At 39.5% G+C, this 19889-nt stretch overlaps 1 protein-coding gene across 2 annotated transcripts in view; it reads left to right on the top strand.

Annotated features, from left to right (window-relative positions):
- LOC103465591 (caffeoyl-CoA O-methyltransferase) overlaps nucleotides 1–19889 on the top strand; it is a 66147-nt gene that overhangs the window by 2963 nt on the left and 43295 nt on the right. For both annotated transcript variants that reach the window (XM_008410578.2, XM_017304576.1), the window contains exons 2-4: nucleotides 1101–1290; nucleotides 6982–7073; nucleotides 7164–7396. In XM_008410578.2, the coding sequence (XP_008408800.1) occupies nucleotides 1101–1290; nucleotides 6982–7073; nucleotides 7164–7396 (515 nt within the window). The remainder of the gene's footprint in view (nucleotides 1–1100; nucleotides 1291–6981; nucleotides 7074–7163; nucleotides 7397–19889) is intronic.

The following is a 19889-nucleotide window of genomic DNA, read 5'->3' as shown; positions in this document are numbered from 1 at the left end:
GTGCCAGAGTCTGGAGGAAGACTGGAGAGAAGGAAATGCCAAAAGGCCAGAAGTCCAGTGTCCAGTACCCACAGTCAGTGATGGTCTGGGGAGCTGCTGGTGTTGGTCCACTGTGTTTTATCAAGGGCAGGTCAATGCAGCAGCTATCAGGAGGTWTTGGAGCACTTCATGCTTCCATCTGCTGAAAAGCTTTATGGAGACGAAGATTTCATTTTTCAGCACAACCTGCTCACAGTGCCAAAACCACTGGTATTACTGACCATGGTGTTACTGTGCCCAATTGGCCTGCCAACTCTCCTGACCTGTGGGATATTGTGAAGAGAAAGTTGAGAGACGCAAGATCCAAACCTCTGGATGAGCTCAAGGCCATCGAAGCATCCTGGGCTCCATAACACCTCAGCAGAGCCACAGGCTGATGGCCTCCATGCCACATTGAAGCAGTTATTTCTGCAAAAGGATTCCTGACCAAGTATTGAGTGCATAACTGAACATAATTATTTGAAGGTTCACTTTTTTGTATTAAAACACATTTCTTTTATTGGTCGGATGAAATATGTTGATTTTTTGAGATAGAAATTTGGGGTTTTTATGAGCTGTTTGCCAAAATCATCAGTATTAAATCAATAAAAGACCTGAAATATTTCAGTTGGTGTGCTATGAATGTAAAATATATGACAGTTTAATTTTTATCATTACATTATGGAAAATAATTAACTTTATCACAATATGCTAATTTTTTTAGAAGGACCTGTAACCATCTCGTTCTAATATTTAATTTCTGTAAATTGTTGTAAATTATTTTTTATATGTTAATTGTTTTTTGTTTTGTTTTGTTACCATCAATCTGCCAGAGGACTATAAATAAAAATTAACCCCAGTGGCTATATCTGGCATATTTACGTGGTTGATTTAATGTACACCTGTTGATTATTATGATTATTATTGAATAAGTTCAAATGAAAACAATTTTTTGCTTGGCTACAGAAATGGATTACAGAATGGAGCAGAAGTAATTTCCTGGTAGTTGATATATTTAATTTCTGTTTGGCATCAATAAAGTATTTTTGAATTGAATTGACATGCTCTTGTGATTTTTCCAGTTCCTGACACCCCTGTGGAAGTCATAGTGGATCTGTTGACAAAGGCTAAGGGCATAGCTTCAACATGTGCCACCGTTCCAGAGGAACTGATAAGCCACCTGCAGAAGGCTCTCGACATCGCAAGTGGACTGGATAACTACCTGGAGAAAATTAGCAGCAAAGAGAGCGAACCTCTGGCTGAGCTGTATAAGTATGACTTTGCTTTTTTTTCTCCACTAAATCATCTGATAATAAAAGTGTATTATTGTGTGAAATGCAGTCCCTTGTTGAAGTGTTCATACCCCTGAAACTCTTTCATAGTTCTTTACGTTATCACAAACGTTTGTGTATTTTAATGGCAACAGAATCAAGCTATATTTTATTGATCCCCAAGGAGAAATTGCTAATTTGTTGACAAACTACTCCCATGTTCAATCAATTAATCACATTTTATTTACATATCAAATTTCAGCAACAAGGCATTTCAAAGTGCTTTACATAATAAAAACACAAACTTAGAATCAACAATTGAAACATTGCATTTAGTCAAGTGCCATTGTTAAATTCTAAATCGATTATGCTTCAAAGGCAACTCTAAGCAGGTGGGTTTTAAAGGAGCTCAATGTTAAAGATTAGCAAATATAAATTAAATAATTAGTGACATAAATTTTATAACGCGTGTTAAATTATAAGTAATTTAAATATGACCGAAATATTAAATGAATTGAAGAAATAAAATGAAATAATAAACAAGTATCAGGGTTTCCCCCAGTGTATTATAGGCCTGGTGGCCCGCCAGTCTTTACTAGCGCCACCACCAGTCTAAGCCTTTCTTGTTTACGTTTTTAGGAAAATAATAATAAAAAATAAAAACAACTTTTTTTTTCTTCTTTTTTAAGCCAGATTGCAAGCTTCTCTGTTACTCTGCACGCTTCACTGGCGGAGCAGATTTATTCCTAAAAGATATGTTTATAGAAGATAAGTTTATAGTTTATGCATTTAAAGCCGGACCAATCACACCGCTGGCGACTCTGCGCGTTGCTTTGCGCACTGCAGCAGCTGGGTTAAGTTTACCTCAGCACGGATCCCGCGCGCCTCCTTTCACTGAAACTGGAAACTCCTTTCCAGTTTCAGGTCCAGTTGCTGACCTGTATGCATATTTACATCAACCCCCTGTGAGGAATTATGATTCTTTCCAGAGTTTTTTTTTTTTTTTTTATCAAGTTAAGGACTTTAAACACCACTCTGGTTGCGCAGCTCTCCATGAACTGCAGGAATAACTTGTAGTCGCGCTTTCAGAGGTGCGTTGAGCGAGCGGTGAGAATGATTTATATTTGTGAGCAAAGAATTTTGTGCGGCTTTTCCATCTCAAAACGCCACCCAGCGCCCGGCTCTGCCTGCACTGATAAAGTTTATCTGTGTTCCCGGTTGGCCGGTGTATTAGTAAACGAACTACCGCTAACCTGATCATGCAGGTTCAGGCTGGTGAGGAGCTTTCGCGCCGATTTTATATTATATACTATATTTTTAGTATTATTTTTCCGGTTACACAATGCATCAAACCATATCAAATGCTTTGTCCACTTAGTCATACAGAGTTAATGTGCGCAGCCACGCAGAAATCTGATAAACTCGTCCCATAAACTCGACCAACCAGAGTAGTTTCTGTGACGCTTATTAAAAACTCAACAGACACGAAATGAAAGAGCGACTAAAGTCACTTTAGCAGCATTGAATTAACTCTCCCGTTTGCTGGTACTGTGCATAGTGCAGAGATGCGCAGGGCCGGTCCAAGGCTGGATGAGGCCTTGAGCAGAATTTGATTTCGGGGCCCCTTTTGTTGCTAAAAACATCAGCACCTCTAGCAAATGTGTTGGATTTAATCTGAGAGAAGGCGAGTAGTTTAATTGGCCAACCTACAAAGCAGTCAGTTATAATTACAATTTACTAATTTGTATTTGTAAACAAGCAGAGCTAAAAATGAAAGATTAAACTCAGCATCAGATTGTAGCTATGGTAACAAAACAATCTAACTATGGATATTGTACTTTGAACTTTTACAAAGTAAACTTACCAGCTCCTTAAAATCTTACATTTAAATGTTAAACAATTTAAAATCTTTCAATTTATGTAATTTGAATAAAATTGAAAATTGATTTCAATCAATCAATCAAATTTTATTTGTATAGCACATTTCAGCAGCAAGGCATTTCAAAGTGTTTTACATAATTAAAATAAAAACAGCATGTGACATTAAATAAACATTGAGAAAGAGAAAGAGATTTAAAAAAGAAAGTGAGAAAGAGAAATAAAAGAAATAAAAAATAAAAACATGGAAGACATCAAAACCCACTCTAACCATAATTTAGCCATAAGCAACTCTAAACAGGTGGGTTTTAAGTTGAGATTAAAGGGACCCAGTGTTTCAGCTGTTTTACAGTTTTCTTGAAGTTTGTTCCAAATTTGTGGTGCATAGAAACTGAATGCTGCTTCTCCTCGTTTGGTTCTGGTTCTGGGGATGCAGAGCAGAACCAGAAGATCTGAGGGGTCTAGACGGTTGGTACAGCAATAACAGATCTTTAAGGTATTGTAAATTGAATCAAATTTAGCAGCATTGATCAACTCAATAAACAAGTGGTATATTCATGTATTTATGACACTAACTATACAAAACTCCAACATATGTAGAAAAATTCTTTACGGACTTGAATGAGCTTCTATCTCTCATATGTATTGATTATGATTGTTTGATAATTGTTGGTGATTTCAACATTCATGTTGACAACCCACAAGACCGAGGGGCTAAAAAGCTCTGTAATATATTAGAGAGTTTTGGTTTAACACAACATGTCAAACAAGCAACACACACTCAGGGACACACACTGGACCTGGTTATCAGTAAGGGTGTGAATATTTCCAATGTCTCTGTAACTGATGTTGCCCTGTCGGATCACTTTGCTGTTTAAGTTGGTGGATGATTTTCAGTGCAAACTTTCAGATATCATTGATTACATTGCCCCCATTAAAGTAAAGGTTGTGACTGGTATGAAGAAATCTCCATGGAGAAATGCACAAACAGTTCAAACTGCAAGACAACTCTGCCGCAGGGCCCAACGTAAACGGCGTAAAGCTCAACTGCCGTTTATTATGACATCTACAAAGAAAGACTACGTAACTATCACACAACACTAAAACATGCAASAGAGGCTTTCTTTGCAGATGTCATAAACAAAAACATCAACAACGCTCGAGCTTTATTTGCTACTGTTGACAGGCTCACAAACCCTCCTATGACGTTGCCACCTGAACTTCAATCTAATGCCGCCTGCAACAAGTTCTCCAGTTTCTTTTTTGAGAAAATTCAAAAGATCAGAGGATTAATCTGCACATCCACTCCAAAGCCAGTACCAATGCTGGGCCCAAACAAAACAAATACAGGAAAAATGACCTAATTTCAGCTACTCAATTATAAAACCTAGAAGAAATTATAAGACAATTAAGCTCCAGTTCCTGCTGTCTGGATGTCCTACCCACACATTTCTTTAAGAAAGTCCTGGCTGTCATTGCTACTGATCTGATCCAAATAGTAACTCATCGCTCTCTTCAGGTGTTTTCCCCCAGGTTTTGAAAACAGCAGTTATCAAACCACTTATAAAAAAGAACAATCTGGACAAATCACTACTCCAGAATTACAGGCCGATCTCCAGCCTCCCATTCATCAGCAAAATTATTGAAAAAGCTGTTTTTAAACAATTAAATAACTTCCTAACAATAACAAACWGCTTTGACTCCTTCCAGTCTGGTTTTCATGCTCACCACAGCACGGAGACGGTCCTTGTAAAAGTGTTCAATGTCATCCATATAAATACRGACTGTGGGAGAACCACAGTGCTGGTTCTGTTGGACCTCAGTCCAGCTTTCGACACTGTTGACCACGACATTTTACTGAATCGACTGGAGAGTTGGGTCGGACTCTCCGGTCCAGTGCTCAACTGGTTTGAATCTTACATAAAGAACAGAGATTTCTTTGTTTCAATCGGAAACTTCTCATCAGAGAGGTCAAAGGTCACATGTGACCACAAGGTCACAAGGTTCAATCATAGGACCCCTTCTTTTCAATATTTATATGCTCCCACTGGCTAAGTTTATAACAGGAAATAAGATTAGCTACCATAACTCCACAGATGATACACAGCTCTACATCATGATGTCACCAGGTGACTCTGAACCCATCCAATCACTTAGAACAGATCAATGTGTGGATGAGCCAAAACTTTCTCAAGCTGAACTGAAACAAAACTGAAGTTATTATCTTTGGACCTAAAGAGGAGCAAACTAGAATCAATGCACAGCAACTAAAAACCAGCGATCAGCCGGAAACCTGGGAGTAGTGATGGACTCTGACCTGAACCTTCAGAGCCACATTAAGACAGTCACAAAGTCGGCCTTCTATCACCTGAAGAACATCTCCAGGATTAGAGGACTGATGTCTCAGCACAATCTAGAGAAACTCATCCATGCGTTAATACTGTTGTTAGTTTATAAATCACTGAACGGTTTAGCACCACAATACATTAAAGATCTGTTATTGCTGTACCAACCGTCTAGACCCCTCAGATTTTCTGGTTCTGGTTCTGCTCTGCATCCCCAGAACCAGAACAAAACGAGGAGAAGCAGCATTCAGCTTCTATGCACCACAGATTTGGAACAAACTTCCAGAAAACTGTAAAACAGCTGAAACACTGAGTGCCTTTAAATCGCAACTTAAAACCCACCTGTTTAGAGTTGCTTATGGCTAAATTAGGGTTAGAGTGGGTTTTGATGTCTTTGATGTTTTTAATGTTTTTATCTTTACTTTTTAACTAATTATTAACTTCTTTTTATTCCTCTTTCTAATGATGTAAAAGTGGCGAGTGACATTGTGCTCACAGAAAAACCCTGTAAATTCTAGACTCTTAACAGGTAAAAAATAGTGCACAAAAATCTGTAGGACAGCGAAGTCCTAGCGCAAAAATTTCCGTGACAGGTGAGAGGAACCTGGTGCTGCAAGGTTGGAGATAAACGGACGGCGCTTAAATTCTGTAACAAAACATGTTTTTATCTTTTTTAATCTTTTTTTTTTTCCAAAATCTCTTTCTCTTTCTTACTGTTTACTCAATGTCACATGCTGTTTTTATTTTTTCTTTAATTATGTAAAGCACCTTGCTGCCGAAATGTGCTATACAAATACAATTTGATTGGTTGATTGATGTATCTGTGGTTTGTGTTAAAATATTAGCATTTATGCGGCCCCTGAAGCCCTGGGGGGCCTGATGGAGCTTCTGACTTAATTTGGATTAAGCAAAAGTGCAAATAATTGACATATATTTTAATTGTATATTTGTTGTTTTTAAGACCAGTTGTGGGTTTAAGTAGTGTTTCACTGGCAATGTTTTCCCGTAACGTATAATTACCAAGTGATATTTTAAAATTTCCTATCACCTTAACATCTTTTAATACAAAAACACGGTGGACCGCCTCGGCACCCGACTACCGGGCTTAGCAAGTTTTCTGGGGAAAACCTTGAGTATCTACATGGAAATATGTGAATCTATAAATTCAATGTTCAAGACCAACATGAAACATTTTTTTTTAACATAGAGCACGTCGCATGTAAAAAATGTTGCATGTTAAAGAGGACTGGATGTAAATGCATAGCACATTTTTCAGATTTTTTTTTGCAAAAACCATGTGTACATTTCCATGCAGCTCAAAATGATACACTCCTTTGTGTTTGTGTGTTGCATAAAATACATTGACATTTGTAGTTGTAAGATGATATGTTAAAATGTCCCAGGGGTGTGAATATTTTTACACAGCAGTGTACCAAGATGTAAAATCAGAAATGCGTACTTATTGGTAGGAAGACCATGTCTCACAACTGGGACCAAGTGTTTGAGGAGGGCAAGACTAAGTTCCGGCTTCCAAAGGAGTGCATCACTGGCCGTGTTGAGGGTGGGACATTTATATGCACCTTTATTATTATTACATTTCATCTGTTATGTGTTTCATCATGATATGTTATTGGGTGTGCTTTTTTGGCAGGTCAGACCCTTAAGATGCTGATCCACATGAGTCAAGCCAAGAGGGTCCTGGAGATTGGGATGTTCACCGGTTATGGAGCTCTGTCCATGGCAGAGGGGCTTCCAGAAGATGGCTGCCTGGTGGCCTGTGAGCTAGAACCGTACCTTAAAGAATTCTCTCAGCCCATCTTTGAAAAGTCTCCACATGGTAAAAAGATAACTGTCAAGATCGGACCTGCCATGGAGACCCTTAAGGTGAGAGAAAGTTGGTGTCAGAGTGATCTAAGGCTGCATTCACACTGCAGCCTGAAGTGACCCAATTCCGATTTTTTGTGAAATCTGATTTTGTTTTGCCAGGCCGTTCACACTGCCACACATACTGTATGCGACCTGTATGTGTTCTGCAGTCTGAAAGGGCAAACAACCTGTGACCCGCATGCGCAGTAGAGGGCACAATAGCGTCAGCATTCTCAGTGTTCTGCCAACCGCCATACAAAGAAGAAGTATGGCGGTTGGCAGTGGGGGCGCCAAAGCCCCGTCTGGAGGGGGCGGCACGGCGATTATGTTTTCCCATACACTTCAGCGCGCCTTACGCTCCTTCACCTCGCGCACATAACGAGGTAAATATAGCAAGTTTTATCTTTCACGTATCGTCGCCTCGTGGGTGGGGGGTGGGCGAGTGAGCGTCGCTCCTTCACCCTGACGGTCCTTCCCTCGGGGGGAGGGGGGCGCCGATCTGTTTTCGCATCCACCTGAATAATGTGTAGTTGCGCCACTGATGCCAGGGAGGAGAGAAATCACTTTAGATAATCAATTGTTGATGGCTAATAAACCTGGACCTAAAGAACCTTTCCAAACAATTTGAAGCCCATCATTCTGCAATGAGAAAGATTATTGTGTGACTCAGTCTTTCTCAAACTGTGTAAATGAATTAAGTGCAGCTGAAGTTCAGCAGTCTGACGGTTGCAGGGAGGTTTTTCAGCCTGTTGGTCTTGCTCTGGATGCTCCTCAGCCTCCGGTCTGAGGGAAGGAGATGGAACAGTGTGTGCAGGATGAGTGGAATCTTTCATCTTTCACTTAAAATAAAATTATTTTACTGGCTGAAAGAAAATATTTATTTGTTTTTGTCCATGCAATTCAAGTCTTATTTTTCTTTTATTATGCTTTTAAAATCCAAATATCCCTAAAATGCTGAAATTTTGCACACTTAAGGATTGTTTTGATAATCCATGTGTTTTCCATACGTTAGGTGCTCTGTGAGTGTTTGTTAAATGGGGTAAGTAGTCTGTCCAGCGGGCTTTTCCTTCCAACTATCATGTATTGTGGTGAATAGATGTTGTTTTGGCCATATTTCCCAGCCAGTGGACCTTACCATTTAGCAGATATTGAATCAATCATGAACTCTGTGAACCAGTTATTTGGTGACAAATTTGGGAATGTTCAACAGCTAAAGGCCAACCTGCGCCAATAAAACACCAAGACAATATTGTGAAAGAAGTATGAGACCAAAAGTAATACAGAAACCATTTGGTCTACAAGCTGCAGAATCTTGTGGTGCAATTACTTTTCCCTTCAGGTAGTCAATGTGGGCTTGTGCACATCAGCAAGGTCCTACCTGGTTTGTGCAGTATGAAATCAGTCAATTCAGAAATCACGAGAAGCAATAGAGAACAATATCATATTGTTTCTTGTTGGCGAGACATATTTGAGAACAAACTGAAATCAATGTTCCATCTCAGCACTGAGAACATCTTGCATGCAACAAACCAAGTAAATAGAGCAAGGGTCACCAGCAGGATTTGCTTTGTGACTGAACTTTTGGAAGCAAATAGTGTGGCTAGCCTTGGATGACACTCTTTCAGAAACTTCGGGTCCTTTCATTTTTCTTTATTTAAGTTCCGCTGTTAATAGATGCAATATTGATTTACCATAGTGTCAAAGTGACAATACACTACTCACAAAATTCAAGGAAATACTAAAATAACATCGCAGATCTCAAATAAACTAAAAAACATTACTGACAGTGGAATTGATTGAGATGAAAACACACAAATTATCAATTTAACCCCCTAACTAGTGTTGTTCCACACCAGTTGCTGGCCCAAACATAATGATAATGAGTCAGATCATGAACTGTATTATTTTTTAAATTCAAACAAGAAATAAAATTCACATCACACCAATCAAATATTATGTAGTTCTGGTTTCTCCAATATCACGGACATACACTGTCAGTGCTTAACGGCAGCTCATACTCTGACTAGCTTCTCTGCTTTTCTCTTTATTACTGTCAGTTCTTCAGAAAAATTAGCTGCTAGCAGCCCTGCTAACTCCCATTACAAAACTTAACTCATAATTACGATCCTCTGTTCTGAGCAGCTCTGATAGCAGATGGGGTGTCCATAAACAAGTTTTATTAAATATTGTATTATAGCTGAAAAGAGAGGCGTAATTTCTATCATAAATATAGACTAGCAAAAAACCCTACAAATTATAGTGAAATACTGCTACTTCCGGTGGGTGCTGGAAGTAAAACCCATAATCGTTTCCGGAGTAAACCTCCCAGGAATAAGGTGGACCTATATATATATGTACATAAAAAAATTCCCTTCTCTCTCTCTCTCTCTCTCTCTGGGAGTGGTGGTGGTGGGTCTGCATGTGGTGAGTCTGAGAGAGTGAAAGTGTCTCAAACGTTTTTTGATTTCTTTCATTTTTCATGTATTTGCTTTCTAATAGTCTTTACTTAAATTGGTTCTAAGTCTTGGGTTCTTTTTTTTTGTTTTCAGCGCTTGTAGCGCTGTTTGTTTGCGGGGATGGCGTCTTCAGAGCCCCTGCCCCTCTCTTTGAGGAATGGGATTCGGATCCAACCTGATCCGACAATCCCAGTTGAAACGGTTCTGTTGGCAGTTGGTGATCTAGTTGGTCACGGCAATTTAATTTATGCTTCCAGAATGAATAAGGGAGTAGTGATATTTTTAAAAAAGGAGCGCTTTGTGAACCAGCTGGTTGTCAGTGGGGTGACAATAGGCGGAGACCTGCAGGTGTCGCCGCTGGCGGTGCCCTCCACCCGGGTTATTATCTCGGGCGTGCTGCCGTTCATTCCAAATGTTTTGTTGGAGAAAGAGCTCCAGCGCTTTGGGAAACTTGCGAGTGGTTTTAAAACTGTTGGTTTGGGATGTAAACATGACAAGCTGAAACACGTTCAGTCTTTCAGGAGGCAGGTTTTCATGTTCTTAAACTCTGCTACACAGACGCTAGAAGTTTCTTTCAGACTGAAATATGAAGAAGGATCTTACATGGTTTATGCGAGTACTGGGAGTATGAAATGTTTTGAATGTGGGGATGTTGGACATAAGCGGGCTTCCTATCCGCACAAAAATCAGGAAGCTCAGGTTGAGGTGAGTGGAAGAGCAGAGGAGTCGCCGGTGGTTGGAGCTTCTCCCCCGGCGGAGGAGGGAGTGTTTCGTCCTCCGTCAGTTGGCTCTGATGCCGGGGAGGGAAGCAGTGGTCTGAATAAACACGGTGCACGGGAGGATACTGAGAAAACTGGAACTGATGTTCCAAAGGTCTCCTCAGATGGGAGCAATCTGGTTATAGAAACAGATCAGAAGGTTGGTTGTGCTGTTGCCGAGGCTGCAGCGTTACCTGAAGGTGGTCTGCAGCTTCACCTGCACAGGTAGAGGACATGAGTATGACAGCGACTCAGACTGCGTTTCAATCGCAGATTCACAAATATCTAGTGGTGATTTGTACACTCTGGAGGAAATTAATGATTTTCTGGATGAAACATTTGGAAAACAAGTTAAAGTCCTTGATTATTTTTCTGATGGTGAAAAATTTATCAAGAGCGTATCAACGGTACAGAAAATAGTTGGTTTTGAGATGTTGGAGGAAAAGAAACGGTTCCGGTTGAAAAAACACATGACAAACGTTCGGAGACATTTGTCAGTAACTGAATCAAAAGGTTCAAAACGACTGAAAACTCAGAAATAAGATGATGATTAAAGTGCACTGGGTGATTTTCTCTCCACTGTCTCTGTCTGTCTTCCTTCTGTTTTTCACCTCTATGAGTAACATCAGGGGGGGGACTTTAAATATCAATGGTGGGAGGGATCCGCATAAAAAGAAGGTCAGTTTAGAGAAGATTAGGAAAAAAAAACTTGATGTTGTGTTTTTACAAGAGACACACACAGACCATGAAAATGAGGTGGAGTGGGGTTTGAGTTGGAAAGGGAAATATTTTCTGTCTCATGGGACCAGGTCATCTACTGGTGTAGCAGTTTTATTCTCACCAGGTTTAGACATTAATGTTGTTTCTTATACTGAGTTAGTCCCATGAAGGAGTTAGTCCCATGAAGGGTCCTGGTGGTTAGGGTGGAAATAGAAAAAACCCTTTTCTGTTTTATGAATATTTTTGCACCCAACCAAGGGGATCAAAGAATTAACATTTTTCAAGACATGTATAGTTTTTTGCAGCAGTCAAAAAACTGCTGCAAAACAACACAACACACTCAAAATGAGTGTGTTGTGTTGGGGGGTGATTGGAACTGCACTGCTAGTTTTCTAACTGACAGAACTGGGGAAGAACCTCATCCTCCATCATCTTCTAAACTAACTRAGGTGACAGCAGAGCTGGGCCTGGTTGATGCTTGGAGGACTAAACACCCTCAGGATAGACAGTAAACCTGGGTAAAAATGAAGGATGGGATAGTGAGTTGGGCCCGGTTGGACAGATTATATATCTCAGATACTTATAGAAATAGATTGTCCAACTGTTTAATTTCTCCAGTTGGGTTTTCTGATCATCGCCTGGTTTACTTGGATTTTCTTTGTTCAAGTAATATTAGATACAGATTGTATTGGCATTTTAATACGAAACTGCTTAAGGATATTTTCTTTTGTCAAAGTTTTAGTAACTTTTGGCAACTATGGAAAACAAAAAAATCAGAGTTTATGTCTTTAACTGAGTGGTGGAAGGTTGGATAGGCTCAGATAAGAGTTTTTTTTGCCAACAATATACAAGTTTTTCTACAGCTAAAATTAAAAAAGTAATTCAAAATTTAGAAAATGAGATTAAAGAATTGGAAAATAATTTATCAACTGATGCTAATAATAAGCCCAAACTTAAGAAAGATCAGTGAAGTTGTTTTTTACAGGAGAGGGCTAAAGGGGCTTTAGTTCGGTCGAGGTTTACTACAGTGAAGGACATGGACGCCCCGACATGTTTCTTTTTTAATTTGGAGAGGAGTGTCAGCCGGGCAAAGCAGCCGATTTGTCTCCGATTTCCTGATGGAGCGCTGACTGCTGATCGCAGCACTATGAAGGAACATGCTGCGGCCTTTTACAGTGACCTCTACAAGAAGCAGACCTGTAGCAGAAGCTTTATGAAAACTTTGTTGGACGATCTTCCTCAGCTTAACGCTGTAGATCGGGACATTCTGGATGCTGGAGTTTCAATGGACGAACTGACGGCTGCAGTTGAACAGATGGTTTCTGGAAAGAGTCCAGGCTTAGATGGTTTACCTGCGGACTTCTACAAACATTTTTGGAGGCTGTTGGGGGAGGACTTGTGGGAGGTGCTTCAGGACATTGACAGGAATCTTACCATCGTCCTGTCGACAAGCTGTTCTTTCCCTACTTCCAAAAAAGGAGATTTGACTTTGTTGAAGAACTGGAGGCCTGTTTCTGTCCTTTGTGTGGACTACAAGTTATTTTCTACAGTACTTTCTAACAGGCTGAAAAATATTCTTGAACTTATTATACATAGAGATCAATCATATTGTGTACCTGAAAGATCTATCAAGGACAATCTTTTTCTTTTAAGAGACTTGTTTGACATTTGTAAACTATATGAAATTGATGTTGGAATTATTTCTTTAGATCAGGAAAAAGCCTTTGATAGAGTCGATCATTGTTTTCTTTTTTCTACATTAAGAGCATTTGGATTTGGTGAAGGTTTTATTTCTTTATTGGGTTTATTATATAATGAAGTGTTTTGTGTTGTTAAAGTCGGGGGAGGATTAAGTAGTCCTGTTAAAGTTCAAAGAGGTATTAGACAAGGCCGTCCCATATCTGGGCAGTTGTATTCTATTGTAGTTTAACCTTTTTGTACACAAAGTTTGTTCCACCCTTACTGGCCTTATTCTTCCAGGTTTGCCTAAYCATTCAAGTTTAATAGTCTCTGCTTATGCTGATGACATAAACATTTTTATTAAGAACCAGAATGACGTTATGGGCCTTCAGTATTGTTTGGAGCTTTATGAAAAAGCTTCTTCAGCTAAAGTAAACTGGGAGAAAACCTCTGCTTTGAAAGTTGGCCCATAGAAAAATAATAATCTCCCCGTATTACCAGGTAATATTCATTGGGTTGATCATGGCTTAAAATTCTTGGGAGTTTATTTGGGAATGGAGGCTGTTTTGAGGAAAAATTGGGAGGGTGTCATGGAGAGAGTGTGTGCCAGATTATCTAAATGGAAATGGTTGCTACCTCAGCTATCTTACAGGGGAAGAACCTTGGTAGTTAATAACTTGGTTGCTTCGGCTCTCTGGCATAAACTGACTGTGTTATCGCCGCCATCCTCTTTTATACAACGTCTCCAAAAGACTCTAGTGGACTTTTTCTGGTCTGGATGTCATTGGGTGAGAGCTGCTGCCTGTATCTACCTGTGGAGGAGGGAGGACAAGGACTTACCGACATCATGTCACGGATCGCGGCTTTCAGGCTTCAAACACAGCAGAAGCTGTTATATGGGGTTGGACTGCCATGTCTGGATACGGCGCGTCTTCTGCTGAGGAAAGCAGGTCGTATGGGATTCGATAAACATCTCTTTCTGCTGAGAAAAGGATCTATGGATTTGACTGGTCTCACCCTGTTCTATCAATCTGTGCTAAACGCTTGGAAAATCCTCACCTTTGAGAGAGAGACTGAGWCAACACCTGGAATGTGGGTTTTTGAGGAGCCTCTGTTTGAAAACGGTTTCCTCTCGTCACAGCTCCTCTCATCTGGTACGCTAAGATCTAAGATGAGGGAAGCAGGCTGTGTAAAGCTGGGTCACCTGATGAAGCTGCCCATGGACAGTCTGATAGAGAGTCTACAGATACGATCCAACAGGCTCGCATTAAGGATTAAAGAAACATGTGCATCTCTGCCAGTTTCCATCAGAGCGATGATGAATACGAGTTCATGTTTCCTTCCCTGATCGTCTCTCCTGCAGCGGATCAGTGGCAGGATGAACCAGAATTGTTGTTGTCTCTCCAAGATACTCCTTTGGGCTGTTTTGAAGGCCTGGGGAAAAACTTTTTGTATCATGTCTGTGTGAAGGTGCTGAATTTACGCTCTCTGGCAGATGTGAGGGTTTCGAAGTGGCTTGAGTTTTTTGACTCCAGTTTTACCCCAAGAGGCTGTTGGCGGTCCCTGTACAAACCCCCTGTTGAGAAGCGGGTGGGTGACCTCCAGTGGAGGGTTGTGCATGGGGCCATAGCTACAGACGGGTATCTGGCACACCTTCATCCTGGCGTTAGTGTTTCCTGTTGTTTTTGCTCTAAAGATAAAACTTTATCTCATTTATTTGTTGAATGTTCAAGATTGAAGTCTCTTTTTGTTCTCTTAGGTCGTTTGTTTGGTGGGTTTGGTGAACAGTTTTCTAAYTGTGTTTTTATTTATGGTCCACGGTACAGTGCAAGAAAGAGATCTATTCACATTCTTTTGAATTTTATTTCTGGGACTGCGAAACTGGCAATATGGTTGTCGAGGAGAAACAAAAAGAACGATCATCAAACAGATGATGCTTGTGTTTTTCCTTTTTTTTGAGTTTGTATTTATTATTGTTTTTTGTTGTCTGACATAAGGAGTGTAAAATAAAGGAAATTTTAAACCTCTCTCTCTCTCTCTCTCTCTCTCTCTCTCTCTCTCTCTCTCTCTCTCGAGAGAGAGAGAGAGAGAGAGAGAGTGTGTGCATGTGTGAGCGTCTGCTGCATGTGTGGAGTGGAAGGAGAACGAGTGTGAGGTGTTCTAAAGGTTTGATCTTCACCTTCTACAATGGTGATTCACTTGTTTCGCACTTTAACACGATCTGTTTTCACTGGTGTTTCAATGGTGTCTTTTTTTCAGCCGCGCCAAGCTTTTAGCTCGGTGCGATGGCCAGGAAAGTTACAGTGCTGCAGGCTTTAGGAGCCTTTCACGTCGGCATGGTATTAAAATACCAGTTGGCGTGGATTTTTCGGTTGAGGAGTGTGGTTTAGCTGTTGGGGAACTTGTTGGGTGTGAAAGTGTGAAGGCAGCGTCCAGGATGAATAATGCAGTTGTTATGTTTTTGGACTCGATCGTTAAGGTGAACAGCGTAGTTGAGGGGGGAATTGTTTTGAGAAATACGCAAACTACAGTTTTTCCTTTAATGAACCCTGCTAAGAAGATCATCCTGTCTAATTTGCCACCTTTCATCAGTGATGAAGTGTTGTTGAAAGAATTGTCACGTCACGGTCAGATCGTGTCGGCAATGAAAATGCTCCCGTCGGGATGCAAATCAGCAAAGCTGAAAGACGTTTCATTTAGAAGACAAGTGTTTAGGATTCTAAAAAATGACATGGAGGAACTGAGCATAGTGATGAAATTTAAAGTTGACGGCTTTGATTACACTATCTTTGCAACAACTGAAACAATGAAGTGTTTTGGGTGTAACCAGGAGGGACATTCGGTTCGTAATTGCCCTGAAAAAGTTCAAAAAGAGACTTTTCAGGTTAATCCAGAGCCAGGGACATCAGCAGATACTATGAATGGAGCGACAGTGGGTGCAGCTGGGGGAAGGAGAACCGGTGGCTGATGTTGGGGAAGGAGCTCAAGAAACTAACCCTGGGGAGGGAGTCTCAACAGGAGACCAAAAACAGTCGAATGTTTCAGAACGTGACATTGAAGATGTCATTACTTCTCCTGAAGTCAAACAACCACACAAGAAGGATTGCAAGAAGAAATGGATGTTGATGACTTAGGTCATAGTGGAGGGAATTTGATCAGGGACGAGGAAAGTGTTTTTAAAATACCAAACACTAAAAGAAAATCTAGACAAGCTAAAGGGGTAAAACCTAAAAAAACTCAGTTGAAAAAAAAGAGTGGGAAAGAAAGAGATTTGGAGGCTTTATCTGATTCTGATAGCAATAGAGAATCTGATTCCTCTAGTCCTGATGGCCAGAGTACTAATGGATACAGTCTAGAGCAGATTAGAAGGTTTTTGGAAGTGACAAAAGGAAAATGGGATGTTGTCATAGAGGATTTTTTTCCAAATAAAAAACTGTTTGTTGACTCAGCTGAATGGTTAATGAGACAAAGGACTTCTGATGGGTTAGTGGACACTGAAGTTTATAGACTTCGAAAACTGATGCAAAAAGTTAGAGCTCAAATTTTGGGAGTTTCATGAAAGTTAGTATTTCTTTTTTCTTCCTTTGGATCCTTTTTTGTGTGAATATGAGTAGATTTAAAATCTCATATTTAAACCTTAATGGTGCAAGGGATGTGAAAAAAGGGCTGTGTATTTTGTACTTTTAAAATCTAAATGCATTGACAGCTTTTGCTCAAGAAACTCAGTGATGTTGAAAATCAGGTTGATTGGAAGAAAGAATGGGATGGAAATCTTGTTTTGAGTCATAAAACTTCACTAAGTGATGGAGTAGCTATTCTTTTCTCAAGAAACTTTCTTCCAGTTTCTATTGAAACTGAAGATGTTGTAATTGGGAGATTGTTAAAAGTTACTGTTAAGTATGAAAAGATAACTTTTATTTTACTGAATGTATATGCTCCTGCAACTCCAAGTGAACGTGTGTTTTTAGAAAAGTTAGCAGATACACTATTAAATTGTGTGTCAACAGATTATTTCATTTTAGGAGGTGATTTTAATTGTACAATAGATGATCTAGTTAGGAATCATTTGGAGCCACATATGCAGTCAAGGAAGAAATTGAAACGCATTATTGAAACATATGATTTAGCTGACGTGTGGCGATCTAAAAATGGAAAGATAAGCAGTATTCCTGGGCTCAGTGTAAAGTGAATTATATTACTTTGGCAAGATTAGACAGGTTCTATTGTTTTGGGCACCAWTTGCAAATATTTAAATCATGTGCTTTATGTCCAGTGGGTTTTTCTGATCATTCTATGATTATAGGGAATGTGTTTATTTAAGACCTAAAAGTGCATATTGGCCTTTCAATACTGTTTTTGTTAAATGATGGTCGTTTTAAAAAAAGAATTTAAATTTTTTTTGGAAGCAGTGGAGACTTATGAAATGTCAGTTTACGTTTGTACAGCAGTGGTGGGATATTGGTAAAATTAAAATTCAGCAGTTTTGTAATCAATACACTTACAATGTTACAAGAGAATTGGTAAGATCTATTGAGGAATTAGAGACTGAAATTGTGGATCTTCAGAGTTTTTGTGAGTCCACAGAAAATCGAGGCCATTTTCAGGGGAGAAGAAAAATGGACAAAATCGTCTCATTCATTGCATTCGTTCTGAAGACGGAAAAGAGTCGACGGAGCCCACCGAACTGCGGAAAAGAGCTGTGGACTTTTTTTCAACATAATATGCTAGTGAGCTTACAGAAGATTCTGAGATGACAAAAGAGTTTCTCAATTACTTGGCAAAGGTGTCATCTTGGAGCATGCTCTGACATTGGAAGAACTGCAGGAGGCGCTGCTGAGCATGGAGAATGGAAAAGCTCCAGGAATAGACTGTTTGCCTGTGGAGTTTTATAAATGGTGTTGGCCTGTGCTGGCTCAAGATCTGTTGGAAGTCCTTAATAACAGTGTGGCAAGGGGAATGTTACCCCTTAGCTGTCACAGAGCTGTGCTCACTCTTCTCCCTAAGAAGGGTGATCTGTATGAAATAAGGAACTGGAGACCTATCAGCCTATTGTGTACTGATTCCAAGATCTTCTCAAAAGTGCTGGCGTCCAGACTGAGAAAAGTGATCGATCAAGTTATACATGTTGATCAGTCCTACTGCATCCCTGGGCAGATCAATCAGAGATAATATGATATTAATTCAAGACTATTTGGACGTCTCTAATTTATTGGGTTTAAACTTTGGTCTGATTTCTATTGACCAAGAAAAGGCATTTGATCGAGTGGAGCACCAATATTTATGGAATAGTTTGAGAGCTTTTGGTTTCTCCTCTAGTTTCATTGCCATGATTAAAACCCTCTATTGTGACATTGAAAGTGTATTGAAAGTCAATGGTRGTTTAAGTGCACCTTTTAATGTAAAGCGAGGTATTTGCCAAGGTTGTGCAATGTCAGGAATGTTGTATTAGTTGAATATTGAACCTTTATGTCAAATCAGGAAAAGGTTGCAGGGGGTAAAGTTAAATGAAGTTTCTTTACCTTTTCAACTTTCTGCATATGCAGACAATATTATTGTGGCAATCATAAAAGAGTCAGATGTTTTTACTTTAACTAAAATTATTGAGTGTTTTGCCAACATTTCTTCATCCAAAGTTAATTGGAACAAAAGTAAAGCTTTGTTAGTTGGTAAGTGGCCAAAACAAGAACCTAAATTACCTGGTGAGTTAAAGTGGCTGAAAAATGGTTTTAAATATTTGGGTGTTTACTTGGGGAATCAAATAGACGTAATGAAAAATTGGGAAGGTTTTATTGAACTGATGGAAGGTAGGTTAAAGAAATGCCACTCCCTTTTGCCATGATTGTCTTACAGGGACCGTACACTAATTATTAATAATCTGGCTGCTTCAACTTTGTGGCATCGTTTATCTGTTTTGGAACCTCCACCAGGTTTTTTGATAAAACTACAGACTATAATTTTAAATTTCTTTTTGGACAGATTACATTGGGTCCCTCAGAGTGTTTTGTTTCTACCAAAGGAAGGAGGGCAAGGTTTGATTCATTTAGAAAGTAGGAAGGCAGCCTTCAGACTACAGTTTGCACAGTTTTTTGTATGGTGAACAAAATGTTTTGTGGAAACAAGTTACAGAATGTTTTTTTTCAAAAGTTGGTAATTTAGGTTTTGGTAAAACTTTGTTTATTGTCGATATTTCAAAATATAGTGTAAAGTGTTTGTCATCTTTTTATGTTAGTGTGTTAAAATCTTGGACCCTCATGGAAATGAAAAGAGTTGGAGCGTCCACATCTTTAAACTGGTTATTATTGGAACCCGTCCTCCTTGGATCTCGTTTGGGTTCAGCTTGGGACAACATGGCCATGATCTCTGAGCTGTTGATGAAAAAAGGGGTGGTCACATTGAAATCTGCTCAAACTTGTTGGAATTGAAATGGATGATGTTGTTTCGTTGGCCGCAGGATTGGAGATTCACTCTTTAAGAACTGTAGGAATGATGCTGACAATGTTTAAGCGAATGTTGTCAGAAGACAAAAGACTCATAAAGGGTTTGATGGACGCCTAACACCGGATGAAGCAGATCCTTTCTTTAAGCTGTGTTTTAAAGCACAATTGAAAGACTTTGAATGTCCTGGACATTTTTTAGAGAAAGAAAAAAATGAATGGAAACTTTTTGATTCTGTGAGTGGAAAGGTAATATATATGAAATGTGTTAAGGCTTTGACAAAGTAAAGCTAAAAGATAAAAAAGATACTCCTTGGAGAGTTTTTTTAAAAGTTGGTCTTGAGGTGAAACCTGTTTGGGGGTCACTTTATAAACCACCATTGACTAAAAATGTTGGTGATTTACAATGGAGAATCTTGCATGGTGTCATTACGGTTAATGCTTTTGTTTCTATTATTAATCC

This window comes from Poecilia reticulata, linkage group LG5, assembly GCF_000633615.1.
Source record: "Poecilia reticulata strain Guanapo linkage group LG5, Guppy_female_1.0+MT, whole genome shotgun sequence".
NCBI lineage: Eukaryota > Metazoa > Chordata > Actinopteri > Cyprinodontiformes > Poeciliidae > Poecilia > Poecilia reticulata.
The sequence above is the reverse complement of the archived record's forward strand: the minus strand, read 5'-3'. Positions and strand labels throughout refer to the sequence as shown.